General features: G+C 43.7%; 1 protein-coding gene across 4 annotated transcripts in view; it reads left to right on the top strand.

Annotated features, from left to right (window-relative positions):
* NME7 (NME/NM23 family member 7) overlaps positions 1-23,995 on the top strand; it is a 185,182-nt gene that overhangs the window by 95,301 nt on the left and 65,886 nt on the right. For 3 of the 4 annotated variants that reach the window (XM_030583535.1, XM_030583544.1, XM_030583516.1), the window contains 3 exons: positions 12,766-12,830; positions 14,169-14,237; positions 21,281-21,382. In XM_030583535.1, the coding sequence (XP_030439395.1) occupies positions 12,766-12,830; positions 14,169-14,237; positions 21,281-21,382 (236 nt within the window). The remainder of the gene's footprint in view (positions 1-12,765; positions 12,831-14,168; positions 14,238-21,280; positions 21,383-23,995) is intronic. The other variant, XM_030583525.1, reaches the window with a different exon arrangement.

The following is a 23,995-nucleotide window of genomic DNA, read 5'->3' as shown; positions in this document are numbered from 1 at the left end:
TCCTGAGCATCATATGTACACGTAACTATAAAGCTACCTCATTATACTCCTTCAGATCCCTCCTCCAAACTTTCCTTTTTATGATGCCTACAAAAAAACTTGACAATGGTTAGGCCGCTGGTGTGTTGAGATCGCTGGCGCTCATCCTGACCAGTATTGTCTCATTGTTTCCTTGGACTCCATCATCAATACGTCCATATCCATCTGTTGTGTCTAGTCTTATACTTTACATTGTAAGCTCTTTGGTGCAGGGACAATCCTTGTTTTGTGTTTGCACAGTGAGCATGGTGGAATCCTGATCCATATATGGGGCTTCTAGGAGCTACAGCAATATAAATAATAATAAAGGAAATATTGTATATGATATACAATTAGCCTGTGGAATTCATAGCCTCAGTTAAGCATTGATGCCAAGGTCTTAGCAAGAGTAAGAAAAAAGTGTATATTTATATGAATAAGACAAGACTCTGCAGTTGTATTAGTAAGAATTAAGGAAACATCCAGACATTTGGAAGGGATAGAAAACCTCAGTCTTCAGGATAGAAACTGACCACAACTGATATGAGTTGGGAAGAAATATCCCTGTCATGGGGTCCGCCCGCTTCAGGTGTGTCTGCCTCCTGGCAGTTCTGGGGATTAGCTCTGCCAGGCCAGTGCCCTCCTCTGGTGGTGTCTCCCCTGTCATCCTCTCGCTCCAGGAAACGCAGCCTTCTTTTTGTGACTCTGCCCTCTTGCCTCGTCACTCAGCATTCCCCCCTTTTGGGGTATAGTCCATCAAAGTCTCTGTCACTCCCACAGCGACCCAGGCACTCTTCTGGTTCACTGCCCCGCTAATGTCACTTCCTCAGTGGCAGGGTGGGGAATCTGGGCCTGCCCTCTCCTCCGGGTTCCAGCCCAGGGACCCTACAACACACAGCCAATGTCTGTGTAGTCCCCAACCTTGCTGCTTATCTCTGAGCTGCTTCCTACCCCACATGCCACAGGCTCTCTTCTTCACTGGGCTCTCTTCAGGGTATACCCTTCCCTCTGGGCCAGGCCTCCAGGATCCTATGCTTTCCCCAGGTTCCTTCCTTCCCTCTTTACTAAACAGAGGGTGACTGCAAACTTCTTTCTGGCTGCCAGCTTCCTGGGTTTATACTAGCCCAGCCCCCTCAGCTCAGGTGAGCTTCCTCCTAATGAGGGTTTTCTTCCCACCCTTCATTCCCCAGTTTAGAGCCTCATTGATTGATTGGGCCTACTTGAGCCCTCTCATACCCAGTGTGAAGACTTCACCCAATCGCAGTCCCCATGAGCATGTTAGCCCATAACTCCCTCCCTACTGCAGGGTTTCTTGTACCTTGCTCTGAAGCATAGAGCTGGTTGGAACATCTTCACCAAAATGTTCTGTTTTGTTGAAGATGTATTGTTTTTGGGAGATCCAGTTCTAGGCCCTGCTCTGCCTGAAGTGGTGTGAGCTGGGATGAAAAGTGCTGCTCTGAATCAGGTAAAGCAGGGGCTTGAACCTGGGTCTCCCACATCCCAGGTGACCACCCTAACTGCCAGGCACAAGAAAAAAAGAGAGACAGAGACAGATGTACATGCACCCCCTCTTTCCAAACACAATTCTATTTGCACAAAAACATTCAAAAGGTTTTGATTTCATTCCACTGCCTAATGAAAACAAAACAAGCAGAACCTCAAAAGTTGCAGTGAAATGGAATTGTCGTCCTCCAATCATTTCTCCTGAATCCTTCAATACTGGAGATTAGATTAGTGGTTTTCAAACTGCAGGTTGTGACCCAGTTCTGGGTCACGGAATAGAAGGCACTGGGTTGTGGTGGCTCTGATCAGCACCGCCAACCAGGCCATTAAAAGTCCTGTTGGTGGTGCTGCCTGGCTAAGGCAGGCTAGTTCCTACCTGTTCTGACACCGCACTGCACCCCGGAAATGGCCAGCAGGTGGTCTGGCTCCTAGGCAGGGAGGCAATGGGGCTCTAGGTGCTGCCTACCCTGAACACTGGCTCTTCATTGCCATTGGCTGGTTGGGGGGGTTGGAGCCACACGGAGCAGCTTGCGTGCTCTTCCTAGAAGCCAGACCTCCTGCTGGCTGCTTCCGGGATGCAGCACAATCCACAGTTCTGGGACAGGCAGGAAGCCTGCCTTAGCACCCCCTCTGCTCTGCTGACTGGGAGCCGCCCGAGGTAAGCCTGTGCCCCAATCCCCTGCTCCAGCCATGAGCCCCCTCAAACCCGAAGTCCTTTCCTGCACCCCAGACCCCTCATCCCCGACCCCACCCCAGAGGTTGCATCCCCAGTCCAGAGCCCTGACTCTCTCCTGCACCCCAACCCTCTGTCCTAGCCCTGAGCTCCCTCCCAAACCCCTCATCCCTGGCTCTTGGACATTAACAATTTTCTTCATCTGGGGCGCCAGAAAAAAAGTTTGAAAACCACTGTGTTAGATGGATCATTGTTTGAGCCAATTTGGCAATTTTCACATTCCTGTGCAGAAACTATTTTTTTCCCCTTTAAAAGACACACTGCAGGAGTGAAATGTGTTTAACTAGGGGCAGAGCATTATGCAGGTGAATTAATAAAGGAGGGAGAAGGGAAGCCAGTGTTCTGACTTATCTAGATGACACACACACCCCAACTGATGACTGGTACGCTCTGAAAAGCTCAAGTCGGATGGCGAATCCCAGGAGAAGTGAAGGGAACATAGCATCTCTATACATTACTGTCCAGAGTTGGGTTACTGGCTAATAGAACTGGGAATTGACAAATCAATTATTAAATGTGGCATCTGTAAACCAGGCATGTCACTCCAGTCAATTGTTTTACAAGCACTTGTGTCATCTTATGAAGCCTGATGTTCTCCACTACTCCTTTATTATATATGATTGAAAAATTATTCGTGTATATTACAAAGTAGCAAATTGTTGAAAAGCACTGCAACCAATGAGATCTAATGCCTCATCTGTTCATCTGATTAAAATATGCTGGAAGATTATCTGTCCAGTGTTAGTGCCTAGTAACCTAATGCTGTCTAGGAGACACAAAGCTTTCTCTCTCCGTTTTTATGCCGAAGGTTATTTGTTATGCATATTTGCTAGGATTAGTGTTAAATTCCTCCAGCTGTATTTAGTAATGCCTGTGATTTCTTTTGTACATTGTCACTGAAAATTAATCCTAACTAGCCCCTAATCTGCAGCTTTGATTTTCTTTGGCTTCTTACCGCACTTAAATATGTACTATCCCTGTTTGGAGGGTCTTTAAGAAGTAGCTTGTTTTACTATTAACCTGGATTTTAAAGTGGTTACTCTTTATTTATTTATTTTTTTAAAGTCATAAATTATTGTAAACTGCTGAAATGACTCTAATTCTTCCTTCCCACCCCTATATACTCAGAAACGTGAGCACATAACTCCTTCCACTACTGCAGTTAGCTGAAACCGTGGACCTGGACTGTGGGAGTTGCCACTCTGGGGTTGCCACTATTTGGGTTTTTTTTCTGTATTGCTCCATTTATATTCTGCAAGTGCGTTGTTATTAGGAAAAGGGCATCTGTCTATTGGTTAAAGTGGAGCAGTGGGAGCCAGCACTCTAGGGTTCTAGTCCCCGCTCTGCCACTGATTTGCTATCAGGCTCTTGGCAAATCACTTATCCTCTCTGGGCCTCGGTTTCCACTCCTGGAAAGTAGAGATGATAGTCCCCCCGTCAAAGATGTGGCGTGTAGCTTGATATCTGTTTGTGAAGTTCTCTTATGAGATGAATTGCTGTATAAGCACGGGGGTGGTGGTATTAACAGTAGATTATTCTGTTGAGATTTTAAAACTGGCCTTGTCCAGCATGCATGCGGGAGTGGAGCAGCGAACTCTTCAAAATAGCACCCTCCATCCTGTGCAGCGTGATATCGGATAAAACATGACCGGTTTTATATCCATGCCGGACAGAATAGACCTTGAAATAACAGGACTACCCAACTTAGAACTGGATGAATGGCCTGCCTCGCCACATTTATAAGTTTGCCAAGTGGCCTTTTCAGTGGGGGAGCAGTCCTAACCCTCTTACTCTGAATAGTTGAGGAGGATTATCATGAGGAGATTTTTTGGGGAGGAATTCTTCTCCCAGACATTTTGCTGTGGGAGAGGATGACATGGGCCATTGAAATGAATTCCATTGGTTCAGCTTTTGAATTGCTGTCGTACTGAGTGATCTTTCTGGAAGCACAAGAAATTCTGTAGCTAGCATGAAATCAGAAAGTGCCCAAGGGAGAAAAGTACGCATTGATAGATCTATCATGGTTCATTATTTAAAGAACTTTATGCCAAAGGAACTGGGTTAAAGTGTCCCAAACATATCTGATCCCCTCTCACAAAGTAGTCTGTCTTCTCTCCCACAGATGAGCAAAATCTTAATAACCTTAGTAAAGAAGAAACACAAAAAGCTGAATGTTAGAATTCCGGTATCTTTTATTCCTCTACAACATAGATTTTGTTAACTGCATTTAAAACTGATGAGTATAAAAGTCCAGTAGAGAGCAGGTCTTTGTTACTCACAGACCCAGATACATGATGAATATTTTAATCAAACAGTGTGTGTGTGCCAGCCAGATAGACTGGTGGATGGCTAACCATTATTTATGATAAAGTTTAAAAACAGAAATCTTCAGCCAATGGTATAGCAGCCATTTCACAACAAGTAGTTCAGCCTTTGCTATTCCTTTGCTGCTTCTCTTTCTTCCTTGGCTCCCCCCCAAAATGTGGCTGTTGGTTTCAGGAATTTAGGGGATGGAGGATCCCTTCCTCTTTTCCCTCTGCAACTGTCCTAGTAATCCCTTAATTTTTGAGTGTATAATCACTGTGACAGGTTGGATCACAGAAACCCCCTTGGGAACTGCCAACTGGTGTGCTGAGACTACTTCTAACCTATTTTCCCTGCCAGCTTGGGACTCCAGTGCCCTGCGTGGTTTGAGCCAGACACACTAGCCTGCTGCAGACCCAGATCAGGTCTGAACCACATCCCCCAAAAGCTGCAGGCTTAACTGAAAACAGCTTAAGAAATGTTCCTGTCTCCAGCATTCAGATAACCAATTCCCAGTGGGTCCAGACCCCAAATAAATCTGTTTTACCCTGCATAAAGCTTATACAGGGTAAACTCATAAATTGTTCGCCCTCTAGAACACTGATAGAGAGAAGCACAGCTGTTTGCCCCCACAGGTATTAATACATACTCTGGATTAATAAGTAAAATGTGATTTTATTAAATACAAAAAGTAGGATTTAAGTGGTTCCAGCTAGTAACAGACAGAACAAAGTAAATTACCAAACAAAATAAAATAAAACACGCAAGTCTATGCCTAATACAGCAATACAGATGAAACCTCACCCTCAGAGATGTTCCAGTAAACTTCTTTTACAGACTAGCCTCTTTCTAGTCTGGGTCCAGCAATCGCTCACACTCCCATGGTTACTGTCCTTTGTTCCAGTTTCTTGCAGGTATCCTTTTGGAGAGGCTATCTCTTGAGCCAGCTGAAGACAAAATGGAGTGGCCTCCCAGGGGTTTAAATAGACTTTCTCTTGTGGGTGGACACCCTTCCCTCCCCCTGTGTAGAATCCAGCTACAAAATGGAGTTTTGGAGTCACATGGGCAAGTCACATGTCCATGCATGACTCAGAACTTACAGGTAGCAGCCATTGTTCACATGCTACCTTGAACGTCCTCAGGTAGACTTCTTATGTGGATTGGAGTCTTCCAAGATCCATTGTCTGTTAAGAGTTTATTGATTGGGCACTTAACTTGCAAATTCCTTTCTAAAGAAGCTGACCAAATGCCGTACTAAGGCTGCTTAAAATCAAACAAATACTCAGCCAATATTCATAACTTTGAGTACAAAAATGATACATACATACATACAAATAGGATGAATATGTTCAGTAGATCATATTCTTTGCAGACATGTGTTACCTGGCCTATCTAGCATAAAACATATTCCAGTTATGTCATATTTACTTTCATAAGCATATTTCCATAAAGCATTATGGGGTGCAACGTCACAGTGACAATTCCCTTCTCTGCCACAGATTTCCTGAGTAACCTTGGGCAAGTCAGGCTGAGTCTACACTGCAAAGCAATAGGGCTCGAACCCTGGGTCTGGTCTTGACTCAGTCTTGAACCCTCCATGCCCACAGTGTCCTGGGATCCTAGGTCCAAGTCAATCTGAGAGATTTGTTTGTAGATGGAAAGGGGGTTTGAGCTCAAACCTGAATCTGAGCCTGGGCTTACGTTGCAGTGTAGACATACCCATTATATCTCTGTGCCTCGGTCAGCTCTCTGTATAATGGGGATAATATCTACCTACTTGCAGGGGTGTTGTGAGGTTAAATACATTAAAAACTAGGAGCTGCTTAGATACTGTGGTAAGGGAGGGGCCATATGACTAATTAAGATAGATTCTACCTCAGGTTTCTTGTGTGACCTTGGGCACATTCATCTCTCTGTGCCTCAATCCCCATAAGGTAAATGTTATCCCAATTTTGCCAATCTCACAGGAGTATTGTGATGATACATTTATTAATGTTTGTGAGGCACCATATCAAAACATACCTTGACAGCAAAAACTTGGTCTCCACTCATTTCTAAATACCAAAATTCCAAACAGCTGGCCCCGAGCCAGATGCCAAAACCTCCAGATTTCCCTCAATAACAAAAATAGGTCACATTTTGAAAATGGGAAATTTAGGGGGAAAGCATAAATTGAAATGCTTTCTCAAATTGCAATTTGTATTGACTTTAACATGAAAATGACAGAAGACGAGTTTGGAGGTACTGCGTTAAATCAATTAAAGAACTTTCCCCTCTTCATAAATTTAACTGAAGCTGCCATCAATATGTTAGTGTGATGCAAAATTCAGTGCCGCTATGCTGGAGAAATCTATGGGTCCTGCAGAATTCGGGTCCTGAGTATTTAGAAAACTTGAGTATTAGTTTTCAGTCATAGTCTTAGTTACTGAGCTTATTCTGTATAGTGCTAAAAAAACCTTTCATATTAGAGAATTGTTAATTAAGGTATTTAATGACCAAGTCAATCCTTGCTCCACTGAAGTCAATGGAAGTTTTGCCATTGACTTCTATAGGAGCAGGATTTCACCCCATATCTTCAAGTGTTGAGCAAATACTTTGCATTGAACGCCTATAGATTGAGTGGTTTCTGCTCAGGCCTGGTCTACACTACATGTTTAGACCGATTTTAGCAGCGTTAAACCGATTTAATGCTGTACCCGTCGACACAACGAGGCCCTTTATATTGATATAAAGGGCTCTTTAAATCGGTTAACTGTACTCCTCCCCGACGAGAGGAGTAGCACTGAAATCAGTATTACCATATCGGATTAGGGTTAGTGTGGCTGCAAATCGATGGTATTGGCCTCCGGGCGATATCCCACAGTGCACCACTGTGACCGCTCTGGACAGCAATCTGAACTCGGATGCACTGGCCAGGTATACAGGAAAAGCCCTGCGAACTTTTGAATTTCATTTCCTGTTTGGCCAGCGGTGAGCTCTGATCAGCACAGATGACCACGCAGAGCTCATCAGCACGAGTAACAATGCAGTCTCCTGAGAATCAAAAAAGAGCTCCAGCATGGACCGCATGGGAGGTACTGGATCTGATCGCTATATGGGGATAGGATTCTGTGCTAACAGAACTCCGTTCCAAAAGACTAAATGAAAAAATATTTGAAAAAATTTCCAAGGCTATGATGGAGAAAGGCCACACCAGGGACTCAGTGCAGTGCAGAGTGAAAGTTAAGGAGCTCAGACAAGCCTACCAGAAAACCAAAGAAGCAAACGGAAGGTCCGGGGCAGGGCCAAAAACATGCCACTCTTATGCTGAGCTGCATGCAATTCTAAGGGGATGTGCCACCACTACCCCACCCCTGTCCGTGGATTCTGAGGTGGGAGTTGTAATCTCAGCCATGGCTGAGGATTCTGTGAACGGGGAAGATGAGGAGGAGGAAGAGGAGGACGAGCTTGCAGAGAGCTCACAGCACTCCGTCAGCCCCAACAGCCAAGAGCTTTTTCTCACCCAGACGGAATTACCCTCCTAGCCCTCCCAAGCCACTAGCCCAGACAGTGAAGCCATGGAAGCGACCTCTGGTGAGTGTACCTTTGTAAATATAAAACATGGTTTAAAAGCAAGTGTTTTTTAATGATTGATTTGCCCTGAGGACTTCGGATGCATTCACGGCCAGTACAGTTATTGGAAAAGTTTGTTAACATGTCTGGGGATGGAGCGGAGATCCTCCAGGGACATCTCCATGAAGCGCTCCTGGAGGTATTCCAGAAGCCTTTGCAGAAAGTTTCTGGGCAAGGCAGCCTTATTCCATCCACCATGGTAGGACACTTTACCACACCATGCATGTAGCAAGTAATCAGGTATCATTGCATGAAAAAGCCTAGCTGCGTATGGTCCCGGTGATTGCTGGCATTCAAGAAACATCCGTTCTTTATCTTGCTGTGTTATCCTCAGGAGAGTGATATCGTTCATGGTAACCTGGTTGAAATTCAGGAATTTAAGTAAGGGACAGAAATGGCCATTCCTACTGGGCTGTTTCTCTGTTGCTTAAAAGAAATCCTTCCTTGCACGTAGCCAAGCGGGGGGAGGAGAGGAGGGGGAATAGCGCTGAGCTTTTTTGTATTTGGCTATCAGGGATCTTCCCTGCTAACAGCCACGCCATGGGGGGGTAAGGGGGTTGATTAGCAGTGATCTTCCATGATACCAGCCATGCGGTGGGGGGGGGGTAAAGCAATCATCCCACAGAATTGGATGTGGGGGTGGCTTCTGCTGCTGCATGTTAACAGGAAAGAAGCATCATTGAACAGGATTTGCTTGGTATTTGGGAAAGGAGGGCACTGTGTATATGAAGGCTGCAGAAGCCGAAAGACAATGGCTTACCATGGCCGCATGCAAGCTGAATTCTGATGCCTGGGCCTGCGTCTGCGAGATCTGTAACACCAGAGCCGCAGGCACTCAATAATAAGATGCAAAATGCGACCTTGTAGTGAAATCACATGTGCTATGTAAGGTGAATAGTGTTGTTCACTGTGAAAGAGTATAACCATTGTTCTGTAAAATGTATCTTTTTAAATACTTCTCTCCCTTTTTTCCCTCCCTCATGCAGCTGCAAATTTTTCAAGCCTCCCTACTCCATCCCAAAGGCTATCTCAGATAAGACGCAGGAAAAAGAAGGTGCGAGATGAAATGTTCTCGGAAATCATGGAAGTGACCCGCAATGAAAGAGCTCATCTGAATGAGTGGAAGGACGTGGTATCAAATTACAGGAAAGATGCCAGTGAACATGAGGACAGGAGGGACGCTTGAGAAGAGAGGTGTAGGCAGGAAGATCAGCGGTGGCGGGATGCAACGCTGGGGCTGCCGCGTGATCAAACTGATATCCTCCGACGTCTAGTGGAGCTTCAGGAAGAACAGCGGGGTCACAGAGTGCCTCTGCAGTCCCTGTGTAACCACCCTCACCACTCACCATGTTCCATATCTTCCTCGCCCAGACGTGTAAGAACGCGTGGGGGAAGGCTTCGTGCACCCACCCACTCCACCCTCATGGATAGCCCAACCAAAAGGCTGTCATTACATTGAAATGTTTTGAGTGGCCTTTTCCTTCCCTCCTATCCTCCTCCCAAACCACACCCGGGATACCTTGTAAGTTCTCTCCCTCTTTTTATAATGACTTTTTAATAAAGAATACATGATTTTTAAACGATAGTGACTTTATTTCCTTAAGCAAGCTATAATCGAAGGGGGAGGGTGGGTTGCTTACAGGGAATGAGTCAGTCAAGAGGGGGTGGGGTTCATCAAGGGGAAACAAACACAACAGTCACACCGTACCCTGGCCCGTGATGAAACTCGTTTTCAAAGCTTCTCTGATGCACACCGCTTCCTGGTGTGCTCTTCTAATAGCCCTGGTGTCTGGCTGTGCGTAATCAGCGGCCAGGTGATTTGCCTCAGCCTCCCACCCCGCCAGAAAGGTCTCCCCCTTACTCAGAGATTGCTGCTTGCTGTGTGCTCCACAATAACAATGGGAACATTGGTTTGGCTGAGGTCTGAGCGAGTCAGTAATGTGCGCCAGCGCGCCTTTAAATGGCCAAATGCACATTCTACCACCATTCTGCACTTGCTCAGCCTGTAGCTGAACAGCTCCTGACTACTGTCCAGGCTGCCTGTGTATGGCTTCAGGAGCCATGGCATCAAGGGGTAGGCTGGGTCCCCCAGGATAAGTATAGGCATTTGAACATCCCCAACTGTTGTTTTCTGGTCTGGGGAGTAATTCCCTTGCTGCAGCCGTTTAAACAGAGTAGTGTTCCTGAAGACACGAGCATCATGAACCCTTCCTGGCCATCCCACGTGGATGCTGGTGAAACATCCCATGTGATCCACCAGTGCTTGCAGCACCATTGAAAAGTACCCCTTGTGGTTTACGTGCTGGGTGCCCTGGTGCTCCGGTGCCAAGATAGGTATATGGATTCCATCTATCGCCCCCCTACAGTTAGGGAATCCCATTGCAGCAAAGCCATCCACTATGACCTGCACGTTTCCCAGAGTCACAACCTTTCGTAGCAGCAGCTTAATGATTGCTTTGGCTACTTGCATCATAGCAGCCCCCACAGTAGATTTTCCCACTCCAAATTGATTCCCGACTGACCGGTAGCTGTCTGGCGTTGCAAGCTTCCACAGGTCTATCACCACTCGCTCCTCAACTGTGAGGGCTGCTCTCATCTTGGTATTATGGCGTTTCAGGGCAGGGGAAAGCAAGTCACGATGTTCCATGACGTGCCCTTACGCATGCGAAAGTTTCGCAGCCACTGGGAATCGTCCCACACCCGCAAAACTATGCGGTCCCACCAGTCTGTGCTTGTTTCCCAGGCCCAAAATCGGCGTTCAGTGGCTAGAACCTGCCCCATTACCAGCAGGATCTCCAAAGCGCAGGGGCCCGCGGTTTGAGAGAATTCTGTGTCCATGTCCTCATCACTCTCGTCGCCGCGCTGCCGTAGCCGCCACCTCCTCCTCGCCTGGCTTTGCAGGTCCTGGTTCAGCATACAGTGCACGAGAATGCGCGAGGTGTTTACAATGTCCACGATTGCGGTATTGATCTGAGCAGGGTCCATGCTTGCTGTGCTATGGCGTTTGCACAGTTCACCCAGGAAAAAAGGCGTGAAATGGTTGTCTGCTGCTTTCACGAAGGGAGGGTTGAGGCTGTACCCAGAACCACCCGCGACAATGATTTTTGCCCCATCAGGCACTGGGGTCTCAACCCAGAATTCCAAGGGGCGGGGGGAGACTGCGGGAGCTATGGGATAGCTACGGGATAGCTACCCACAGTGCAATGCTCCAGAAATCAACGCTAGCCTCGGACCATGGACGCACACCGCCGAAATAATGTGCTTAGTGTGACCGCGTGCACTCGACTTTATACAATCTGTTTTACAAAACCGGTTTATTTAAAATCAGAATAATCCCGTAGTGTAGATGTACCCTCAGTAACTCTCATCCATGCGCTTTCTGCTTTTTACCAAATATCTTTCTTGGACTTTGAATGACAAAGTGTAAGCCCCATCTCTTTGTCATATAGGCTGTCTAGGTGTTTATATTGTATCCATCACCATAGTGTGCTACAGTATACTAATCTAAAGAAATAACAATACCTCAATCCAAACATCACACACAATGGCAGGATGTCTCCGTATGGTTATTCTGTGGCTACACACCTTGTCCTCTCCCTCCCCTGCCCCTAAGAAGGCTACTAGAAGAAAATGGGAGGCATTCTCCCCTCTCTCTTCTTTCCCATTCCCTATGCCTTCTTGGAACAACAAGAAGAAATCCTGGGAGCACCAGTTCATTTACTTCAAGTTCCCAGTACATGATTTGGTCTTCAGTATGGGGACATCTCTATGATCATCTCTGCTTGCTCTTGAACAAATGTCTGGAAACCCCTAGAACTATATGAAGTGCTCCTGAGAGTTGCAGGAAGTTCTGGAGCACAGGCTGGGTTATCCTATGGATACAGTGTTTCTACTAAGTTCTGACTACTGTTGCATTGTATGCTAGACTGACACAGTTTCTCAAAGAGCCTGATCCTATGAACACAAGTCCCATCCCACCCCACTTCAGTGGGTTTGTTGATGGGTAGGTATACTGAATAGTAAATGTTTTCAAGAATGAACTCCAAAAAGGTATGGGACCATATTTTTCTCTGTTGTACCTTCATGGACATCCATGGAGTTACATCAGAGATGAGCTTTTGTACACAATTAATCATGTTTGTTACAGTTGTGCCTAGGGACTAACCAAGAGTAGGGCCCCATTGTGCTGTATTCACACAGAGTAGTAGACAGTCCCTATCCTGAGGCACTTGCAATCTAAATATTTTAAATGGATGTTTATATAAATGGAGTTTTGGGTGCAAATATAGGATGAAGTCAATGAGAGTTTTGACATTGACTTCAATATGGCCAGGATTTCACCAATCACATTATTCATACGTTGGTGCAAATGTTATTTCGACAACTGAATGAAAACTCACTTGGAGAATCACTTCCAAAGGATTTCAGAAAGGTTAGGATATCTGAATTCTGCTCTGCTGCATATTTCAGCTTTATAGAGATAACATAAATGCTGTGTTTTGACAAGAAAACAGGTAGTATATGAAGTACCTGCTATACCTATATACTGTAAATTTCGTTAATTCATTTGTGAATGTGTGTTTGTATCTCCAAAGGGCTAACTGGAAAGATCATAAAAGCCGTCCTCGATGGGGGTTTTGAAATCTCGGCTTTGCAGTTGGTAAGTATCTTCTTGCATTTCATATGTTTCCATTTCCCATTTTAACTGGATCTGGAGCAAAGTTGCATGATTGCCACTTTCTTTTAATTAAAAAAAAATCTCAGCATAGGAACGTGGACTGTCAAATGAAAGATGTATTGGGAAGAATGTTTGAAGCCTGGCACTTCTATGTACATCTGTGATCCAGAATGAGTCTCTGTCTTAAGATTTTATACTGCTACCTCTCATCGTAGTATGTGAGTGCCCTCCACATAAAATCAACAGCAATAACAGAGTCCCTAGTGGACATCATGGAGTCTCTGGTGCCTCTCCCTTTTTTAGGATCAGAACTGTTTGGGGCTATGTTTTTGTTTCTTTGTTTGATTCGGTGATATGGTTGTTAAAGGATTTGGGGGGAGAATTGTTTTCATTTTGTGTTTTCATTTTTTTGAGGAGACAGTTATTTTTGTAGATGTGGTGTCAAGGTTGTCAACATTGGGATTTTTTTCTTTTAAATTTATGGTTGGTGTGTTGCTGATTGGGGATCTTGGACAAGTCCAAGTCACTTTGCCTCTCTCTGCCTCAATTTCTTCATCTGTAAAATGGCAGTAATAATACTGACGTCTTTTATAAAGCACTTTGAGATCTACTCATGAAAAGTGCTAGGTATTAATAATACTCTGCTTAGAAGTTTTTTTAATATAACATTTAGTGTGAATTTAAGATAGGATTTTCAAAGTTACCTAAGGGATTTTGAAAATCTCACTCTTAATATCTGTGAAAGCCTTTGAGACTGAAATCATCTATTTGGCCACAAAGCAGTTTCAACATGGGAAAAAGCAAAGCAAACATTTCCTCCACATAACCCCTGCTAATATGCCTCAATTCTGACCTAGAAGGACAGACGATAGAATTCAGAAGGTAGTTCAGCCTCCTTGGCCTATTTGCTTGCTCATTGAGACTCTATTAATGGAATCAATTAGTGCAAGCTGACGTTCTGGGCTTTCTAATCGAATTTGGAATTTAGAGTACAGTTATGGTCAGAAAAGGAACTGTGTAAAAATGGTTTTATTGAATCCATCCTGCTCCTGATTTATCTTTAAGTGGCATCTGCCAACTTCATGGAGAAAATACAATATTTACTGCTTAGCTGTATGGGCTTGCTGGGCTATTGAAGAATTATCTGGAACGTATCTGCCTCGTGCATCATCAGCAAAAGAATCCTTCAAAGCCTTCCTTCCTATCACAGGGGAACCCATCCAAATACTTTATGGGGTAAATAAAGAGTACGCTAAATGCTTGCTTGATTTTTCTCCTGAGACAGTTCGGCTAACATTTTCACCCTTTTCCTTTTCATAGTTCAACATGGAACGTGCGAATGTGGAAGAATTCTATGAGATTTACAAAGGTGTTGTTGCTGAATACACTGTAAGTATCAACTAGAAAAGAATCTATTCAAAAATAAGATAGCAATTAAGGAGAGGTGGTCATCTCTCTCTGTACTTAGGATTGTGACTAGAGTTCTATCAGGAGTCTGATTTTGAACACTCTCTGAGTTGGTCCAGAATGAAACAATCCATCTGAAATACCTCATGTATACTCTGAAACAGGATAACTTTTTGTGGGAAAAGTGGAGGACCATTGAGCCAAGATATTTATGAAATAGAACAGATTGGAAAAACAGAACTGAGCTATTTCACTTTAGTAGAGCTGGTGTAATGGCTAGTTTTGTATTGTTGAATGGCCTATTTCAAAAGTGGTTTGGCCTAGAAACTCTGCATGTATTTATTCCTTTCTCCTCAGTGGGTCCTGGGGTGTTTGAGTATTTTTATGATTGGGTGGTTAATGTCATATGTAAGTTGATCTGTCTTTTGAATCTCTGTGAAATTGGTGTGGTCCGATAGGCATATTGTAACCTCAGTGGGGTCTGATGTCTGTGTACATTGTAGTGCCTTTGAGCACTGGCACTGAAGGCTTCCTGGGTGCTTGTGGACCAATGGGAATATAATAACGTGACTTTGTATTTCTGCAACACCCTCCCTTTGAGGATTTCAGTGCACTGTGCAAACAGTAATGAAAAGAGACTTACAATGTCCCTGTGAAGTATGTAAATTATATAGATTAAGGTACCAGTACTCCAAAGAGGTCTGGCCATTTGACTTTTATGCTTCAGGGAGTGCTACTGCTGTTAAAAGTGAGATTATCACTTCTGTCTCTGAATCCAAGTGCTTCAGTGACTTTCACCAGTTCACTGGTGAGACTCTCTTTAAATCATCATCAGCAAACATATTTCTTGAATGGTTCACCCTTAGCTCTGAAGTTCATTATAGCTGGCATTATGGAGGGATGGTTGCTGGATGTCCATGTCATTGCCAACTCTTTCTTCTGCAGTTAATGTTTGACTCTGGTACCGAGTATTGAGAATATTTGCAAGAAAATGAGCTGGCGATAGTGCTTGTGCAATTCGTTTTTTTTAATGCTTGTAATTTAACACTGTCCTTGCATATTTCTATTTTTAAGATCTCACTCAGTTCCTTCCAAATTTCAACAGAGTCAGCAATAAAACAGCAATTTCCCCGCATTTTGTTCAAGGCTGCAGATATGGGCTTCAGGGTACTCAGCATGTGTTCAACATTTCTCTTAAGCCCAATGTTGAGAACTTTGGCTGTGATAGTGCTATCTATTTTTTCATGATTTTGTTCACAAAATGTCATCAGATTAGGTCAATTCTTGATCTAGTGCTCAAAACAGTCCACTACTGCTTTCCATCGCACGTCTTGTGGGAGAGTTAGCTTGGTTCCTCCCACTTTTTTCAGAGCAGCTGCTGCAAAGTGGTTGTTACGGAAGTATTTTGCAATTTCAACAATATTAACCTTTATTTCTGGAACACTGAAATCTTTGGCTAGGAGGTGCATCAAATGACCAGTGCAACTGTATGTTGTTAGCTTGGGACTCTCTTCTAAATAATTTCTTCTCATCTTAGATACATTTGCAGAATTGTCTGTGACCAAGCTGCATACTAGACATTTGAATTTTTTTTCACAGTTTGTTATAGCTTTTACAGCTACTTCTTGTAAGTATTCTGCTGTGTGTGCATTTCCTGATGTATCAATTGTTTCTGTAAGAAAGACATTCCCTTTTTCTGTTGTCATACCAGCACATACGACAGGATCATTGTGGACATTGCTCCACCCATCAAGACTCAGGTTAACAATTTTATCCTCTAGACCTTTTGCACACTGCTCAATTTCTCTTTCATATACTTTATCCAGCTGTTTGCCTGTGACATCTGCTCTGTTGGGTGGACTGTACCCTGGTCTTAATGACTGAACCATGTTAATGAAGTGTGAGTTCTCAATCATACGGAAAGGAGAGTTTGTTGCATAAACAAACCAGGAATTTTTTTCATCAGTTACCTCTTTTTGTAATATCCTGGTTCTTATCACAAACTTATCTATGGTTGGTTTTGGATGGTGGAAATTTTTTTTTTTTTTTTTTTGCTGCAGGTGATATGCTGTGACTGTGACATACATGATGTAACTGAAACACTCTCTTTGGCAGATAACTCTTAAACTATATAAAATGATGGTGATCTTGAAAGTGCACCATCCTGTATGTTGAGGATGGATTCTCCTAAACAAAATAAGTCAGTGCAGTTGTTTAATTATTATTACCATACTGCTCATTTAGTATTACTCATTGCATTCACTGACACTCAGTACTACTTTAAAGGTGAAATTGTAAAAGGAAGATCTGCCTATTTCAGCTATTTATCTTTTATCACAACTGCATCTAAAATGATAGTACCATAGAGTAACAACTATATTTTTTGATCAAGCAGGAGAATTCAAGAATGGTCTAGAAGGAAGACAGGCAGTCCTTAAGAAAGAAATATGACATAAAAAAGTTTACCAACCTGAAGATCCTGCATATTCAGACATGTTCCTTTCATCATCTTCAATGCAGCTTCCTCCTGAGAAGGAACACTTCTCATGATATTGTTTCATTCGGGCAATCAGGCCTTGCATTTCTTTGTTGCACTGTTTGCATTTTGTACACATGCCTATCTTACACACAGATAGAGGAACTTCATTAAAACATTCCCAAAATGGGTGTCTCTTATGGCCTGCTGACATTATAGGTATTCCTTTCCAGTGAGAGAATGATGTGGTAGATATCAAATCAATGAAGGCTACACTCAGAAAGACCTCAAGACTTCTGGAATATGCTGCTCAAACAGTTTCACTTTGGTTTCTATTGTCTGTCCCTCACTTCTCACATTTATCTCCAGACTTCTCCTTGTCCAGATCTATTCTGCCCCCAAAATTCTATTCATTGAACTTTTTGAAACTTTGCACTTTTAGAGAAGGAAAGAAATAGACTCTGTGTACACATTTGTAGAGGGACAATAGGGCTGAGGTCTGTTATTTCTCAACGCTGGATATTATTTATTTATTTCTTTATTTATTTTATTTTAAAATGTTTTTGCTGTTAACAAGCATGTTATCTCTGGAGACACACATCCACAGTTTGAGAACTGCAAAACTAAGCATCTCTGATGGTATCTTCTAGACTGAGCACTGAGACCCATTGGGTAGATAAAAAGATTAACCTAAATAATCTATACAGAAGCCCCTGGAACCCAATAAGATTGGGTCCCTAATTCATGAACTATTGGAACTCATTGACAAAACTTTTCTTAACAATTATATAAATATATTGTCTCATACTCTAGAATTAGAATTTATAATCTCTATTCCATAATGAGATATCTTTGAGCTGTAATGTATCTTAATTAAAACTGTCTTTAGATGTCAGAGGGGTAGCCGTCTTAGTCTGTATCCACAAAAACAATGAGGAGTCTGGTGGCACCTTAAAGACTAACAGATTTATCTGGGCATAAGCTTTTGTGGGTAAGAAACCCCACTTCAGATGCATGGAGTGAAAATTACAGATACAGGCATAAATATACTGGCACATGAAGAGAAGGGAGTTAGCTTACAAGTGGAGAACCAGTGTTGACAGGTCCACTCCCAATAATTGATGAGGAAGGGTCAGTACCCAGAGAGGGAAAATTGCTTTTGTAGTGAGCCAACCACTCCCAGTCCCTATTCAAGCCCAAAACGATGATGTTAAGTTTGCAAATGAATTGTAGCTCTGCAGTTTCTCTTTGAAGTCTGTTTTTGAAGTTTTTTTGTTGAAGGATGGCTACGTTTAAATCTGTTGTTGAAGTGTTCTCCTACTGGCTTCTGTATGTTGCCATTCTAATGTCTGATTTGTGTCCATTTATTCTTTTATGTAGAAGATGTCCGGTTTGGCCAATGTACATGGCAGAGAGGCATTGCTGGCACATGTTGGCATATATCACAGTAGTAGATGTGCAGATGAATGAGCCCCTGATGATGTGGCTGATCTGGTTGGGTCCTCTGATGGTGTTGCTAGAGTAGATATGCAGACAGAGAAGGCAAGAGGGTTTGTTACAGGGATTAGTTCCTGTGTTAATGTTTCTGTGGTGTGGTGTGTAGTTGCTGGTGAGTAGTTGCTTCAGGTTGGGGCTCTGTCTGTAAGTGGGGACTGGCCTGCCTTCCAAGGTCTGTGAGAGTGAGAGATCATCAATCTGTTTCCTCACTTCCCCAGGTGGGTATTGTAGTTTTAAGAATGCTTGATAAAAATCTCGTAGGTGTTTGTCTGAGGGATTGGAGCAAATGCGGTTGTATCTTAGGGCTTGGCTGTAGACAATGGATTGTGTGATGTGTCCTGGATGGAAGCTGGAGGCATGTAGGTAAGTGTAGTGGTCAGTAGGTTTCCAGTATAAGATGGTGTTTATGTGACTGGCTCACTACAAAAGCAGTTTTCCCTCTCTGGGTATTGACACCTCCTCATCACTTATTGGGAGTGGATCATGTGCCAGTATATTTATGCCTGTATCTGTAATTTTCACTCCGTGCATCTGAAGAAGTGGGTTTTTTATTTTTACTCACGAAGGCTTATGCCCAAATAAATCTGTTAGTCTTAAAGGTGCCACCAGACCCTTCTATATCTTTAGATAGATTTTTCCATCAAAAAAAGCATTTTATCAAAAAAATCCAACTTAAATTTAAAAAAAAATCCGATTTTTTATTTTTTTTTAATCCACCCTGATTTGAAGCTAAAATTTTGAGTTAAGACCTCCTGCAAGCCCTCTGTGCCTGGAGCACTCAAGTGAAGGAAACGGGATTTCCCCAGGTGGAGGTCTGGTCTTCTGTGAGGTAGAGAGATACAGGAACTCTAGTCCAGATGGTAAGAGAAGACACTTCCACCAAGAGTAGTGAGGTAGTGCCAGTGCTAGGAAACTGAAAGGAGCAAGGAGGGAAGAAGGAGGAGGACCTAAGTCAGGATATGATCTCCATATATGTGACTCCAGTCTCTAGGGCTTTCCATCCTGTTGTGGTGTTTGGGGTTTTTTTAATTTTATTTTTGTAATGACTTGAAAATAATCATCATGACTGGTGAAATATCAGGGCAGAAGTTGTTTCATATGCAAATCCCAGTTTCCTTTTCAAAGGTCTTGTCCTCATTTCCTAGAAATCATCATCAGTCATTCAGAAGTGAGCTTGGCATACAACTATAAAATGGTCCTTCATGAAAGGAGAAATTGAAATAGTTGCCAAAGATTCCAGCTTTGCTGGTGTTTCCTCTAACTGCCTAGGGCAGGAGTCCTTAGATAACTGTTAGAAAAAAAACAAACCACAAATGATCACTTTGTAAACACAGTTACACTGTTTGGGATGTGCCATTATGCTGTGTACTGCTAGAGCAGGGATTCCCAAATGGTGATAGGCGAGCTTGATGTTCCATCCATTCACTTCACAGCCATTGTTTAAGAAAGTGGTATGTGAACCAATGAACTTTGGAAGCAGCTGCACTAGAGCTTGTTTCATAGTAGTAATAACATCTAGCATTGCACTATAGCTGAAGGCATCTGGTCTTCAACCTTGTACCTCATAACGCAACCTAGGAATTTGGAATAATCTCACCCCTTGTTGAGTGCTTGTCTTCCTGTGAACACCCTATAATAAAAGTTCTGGGGTGAAATCCTGGCCCCATTAATGTCAAAGGGAGCCTGCTATTGACTTCAGTGGGGCAGGATTTCATCAGTGATCTCAAAAGGGATCTCATTGGGAAGTTGCTCTCATTCCGGAAACATAGCATTTGAATTTAATTCTCTTCGCATTTAATCTTAATTCTTACATGCTGGGATAGGCATAATCCAGGTTTTTCTGCCACCTGCCTCATCTCCTTGTTACTCTTTTCTTTCTTGTTCTCTGCTTGTCTCTGGGTTGACCTATGAGCAGCTCATTGCTGAGTGCCAGAATGGTGACATCTTAGCCTGTTCTCACCATCTTCACCCATTTCCTATTCCTATCTTCCCTTTTCCCCATCAGTTTCAATTCCTTTCATTTGATTTGTTTAAAAAGTGGCTGCCCAGAGCTCTAGGTGCACACACAATCTATGGTCTGTGTTATGCGGGAGGTCAGACTAAATGATCACAAGAACCCCTATTTATCTTGTTAGCAAACTAGAAATTGGCACCAGTGTCTATAGTTAAAACTCACCTCCCCAAATTAAGACTATCCTTAAAGAAAGAGGCAGTGTCTAAGGGAGGTAGGACCTAAAGCATGATGTAAGCTTTTGTCAGCTAAAACTGACAACTTAGTTTATACAGACTACGTAGGTCAGGTTTAACGTGTCCCCTGTGGGAAATGCTGCTAAGTAAATAGGTTGCTCCATTCTGAATCAGCTGAAGATTCTAAGGCTATTTCTACACTATGCACCTTACAATGGTGAGGTGCTCTGTGTGGTCACTCTTTATCACCGGGAGAGCGCTCTTCCAGCTACAAAATAAAACCACCTCCAATGAGGGGTGGTAGCTTCGTCGCTGGGAGCACGGCTTTCACCGATGAAGCGCTGTCCACACCAGCGCTTTTCATCACTAAAACTTTTGTCGTATGGAGTATGTTCTTTTTTCACACCCCTAAGCAACAATTTTTTAGCAACGGAAGTGCCATTGTAGACATAGCCTAAACGTTCTTCAGGTTTAAACCCAAGTACAGCAAGTTGCAGTAACTTAGCCTGAAGGTGACAAAACTGTGGCTCTCTGTAGAAAGATCCATGTGAGGAATGAAAAGGTTGCAACCTCAGGCTAAATGCAGAGAAATAAACGTACTTTGGCAACTGCTGGTACTTGGGCATCCTGAAGAAATTAGAGATCCAACTTATCCTCCATGTTGTGAACCTGAATAACAAAATATGGCTAAATTCTCTCAACTGAGGATGCTGGTTATACCCTCTGCCATTTCTTCTTGCTGTTTCCCCCAACATTTCCTAATAATTAATTTCTTCTTTGTGTTTGGATCCAACTTTGATGTGAAATACAACTCTCGATAACACACTAACAAACTGAAATTTGTTTTAATCTTTTCCTCTTCCAGGAGATGGTTACAGAACTGTGCTCAGGGCCTTGTATAGCACTAGAGATCAGGCAGCTTGATCCTCAAAAAGTATTCAGAGACTTCTGTGGGCCTTCTGATCCTGTAAGTTACTTGTTTAAAGAGAAATATTTGAAAGGTGATATTCTATATGTCAAACTGAAACATTGCAGCATTGCTCTCTTACTGTATGTGTTTTTCACTTTTCTTTGAAACATTTAGCCATTGGCCACTGCTTGAGGCCGAATACTAAACTAGGTAAATCAGTGGTCTCAAACTGTAGGTAATCCACCGATCCTAGGTAAACAAAGTAATACAATTACCAAAAGAATACTTATGTGAAAATACAGTGTCAAGATAAAAGGCATCTTGGTAATTGTTTTCATCAATTTTCACTGGATGGCAAAGCACTACAATAGTTAACAAAAAAAATGGGCTGATTTTCCTTTCAGGCCAGAGTAAATCAGTGTTACTCCACTGAAGTCTGTGGCAATCCCCTGGTATCTTAACTGGTGAGAGGAAACTCTTGGGGTTTGTCTACACTGCAACGTAAGTCCATGCTTGAGCCTGGGCTCAAGCCTACCCCTCCATGTGTCAACACTGCAATTGCACTAATCCAGGGCTTGGACCCAGGATCCCAGGACTCTGCAGGGCTGGAAGGCCCGAGCTTGAGTTAAACTGGGATCCGAGTCTGAGCCCTTTTGCTCTGCATTTTAGATGCAGCCCCGCTTGATTCGGGTCCCTAGTGTCAGCCAGAAGTATCCCAGAGTTCTGTGGAACAACTTCCTTAGTCCTCTCTGTCCTAACAATCTGCAATCCATTCTACTGAAAACGGAAGCCCTTTGCAAATGGCAGCAGCTCAGGTCAGCATTAACCCATTCTTCTCTGATCACTGATCTGCAGGCACACTATCAGAAAGCCTCCTGGATTTGCAATGGAGAGTGAACCGATCAAGCCTTTTGCAAAGGATGCTGCTTGCTGGTAATGTGCAGGGCAGGCCATAAAGGTTTTCCGCAGTGCACAGCAGTCCTAGGGCTAGAGTAACCACATTTTTGGGGGAAAGGGAGGATGCTGGGATGTGATTACTTTGTCTTGGGTCTGTACACTGCCGTGTGGATGTCAGAGCCCAAGGTTGTAGCACAGGTTAGAAAAGTCTTAACATAAGGTTAAAATACAAGGTAGATGCTCAAGCACAGAGTTCCCTAATACAGATCAGCTGACTCAAGTCCCACTAATCCTGGGCTCATAGAGATGAGTAGGGGGAGCATGCGGGGTCAAGTGCCCCCGCCCGATTTCTGCTTGGCCTGAAGGGCAGAGGGGTGGAGGGAGAGGAGCCACCCTGCCCGCCCAGGCTAGGCTGCCGGAGACAGAGGCCGAGAGAGCTGGAAACATGCCCCGGGGAGTGGGGACTCTGGCTTGCTTGGCCCTTGTCCCCAGCAACCAGGCCTGGGCAGGCAGGGTGGCTCACTGCTGCCACCTCCCCAACCAGGCTCTCTCCCAGGGAGCCACTGAGCTGCAAAGAGTCAGCGACCCAGAGCAGCCAGCTTCAGCACTTGAGAAGCGGCTCTGTTCCATTCCCCGCCTGGGCCAGACTGCCAGGGTGAACAGCCAAATGTGCTGGGGTGGAGGTGCAGCAGGAGGAGGACAGAGCCCCTTCCACCCACAGGTAACTGGGGGGAGTAGGAAGAGCGTGGTGACTCCTGGCTGGGCATAGGGCTGGGGCGGGGCAGGTCACTGGGCAGAGGAGATGCATGGGACAATCACATGTCCTCCCCCTTTAGATTGTTCCCCTCAGTATCAGGAAGTATGTCTCGTCTATTCCTGGGCTTTCATTGCAGTGTAGACATATTCCCAGTCCCCATGTTAATTGTAGGAAACAAAAAGCTTGCATTCTGTAGCCCTGCTTGTAATATGATTATTGTTATAAGCTTTATTATATATTTGTTTGAGTGCCATCAATGTACGTGATGCTATACAGAACAGAGAGGTAGAGATAGTCCCTATCCCAAAGATCTTGCTGTTTCTGACTAACCAGACAATAATACACCAGATAGCATCCAGAAGACAAAATGACAGTCCTTAGGCAATGCAGTCAGGACTTTGTGTTTTAATACACCTCTACCTCAATAGAACGCTGTCCTCGGGAGCCAAAATATCTTACCGTGTTTGTCAAGGTATTTTTCCCACTTTGAACTTTAGCGTCCAAAAGAGGGGACCTGCATGGACACTTCTAAGCTTAATTCCTAGCTTAGATCTGATAGCGCCGCCACCAGTCAAAATATAGTGTTTGGCACACTTTCTGTTCCCCCAAGACCCAAATCTCTTGGGTCTTAAAACCAGGAGATATAAACCATCCCCCCTCCTTTCCCCCTCCCTGGGCTACCCTGAGAGGCTCCACTGATCCAAACTCCATCGATCTTAAAACAGAGAGGAATTAACTCCACCCCCCCCTTTCCTCCCATCAATTCCTGGTGAGTTCAGACCCAATCCCCTTGGGTCTTAAACAAGGGGAAAAAATCAGTCAGGTCCTTAAAAAAGAAAGCTTTTAATTTTTATGTTTTTTTCTTTCTTTAATTATCTCTGTAAAATCAGGATGGAAAATGTTTACAAGGTAGTCAGATTTATATAGCCTAGAAGGACTCCCTCCCCACTAGCCTGATATTCCAAGTTACAGCAAACAGAGGTAAAACTCCTTCCAGCAAAATACACATTTGTAAG

The sequence above is a fragment of the Gopherus evgoodei genome, chromosome 1 (genome assembly GCF_007399415.2).
Source record: "Gopherus evgoodei ecotype Sinaloan lineage chromosome 1, rGopEvg1_v1.p, whole genome shotgun sequence".
Lineage (NCBI taxonomy): Eukaryota > Metazoa > Chordata > Testudines > Testudinidae > Gopherus > Gopherus evgoodei.
This window is presented reverse-complemented; position numbering and strand designations above follow the sequence as displayed.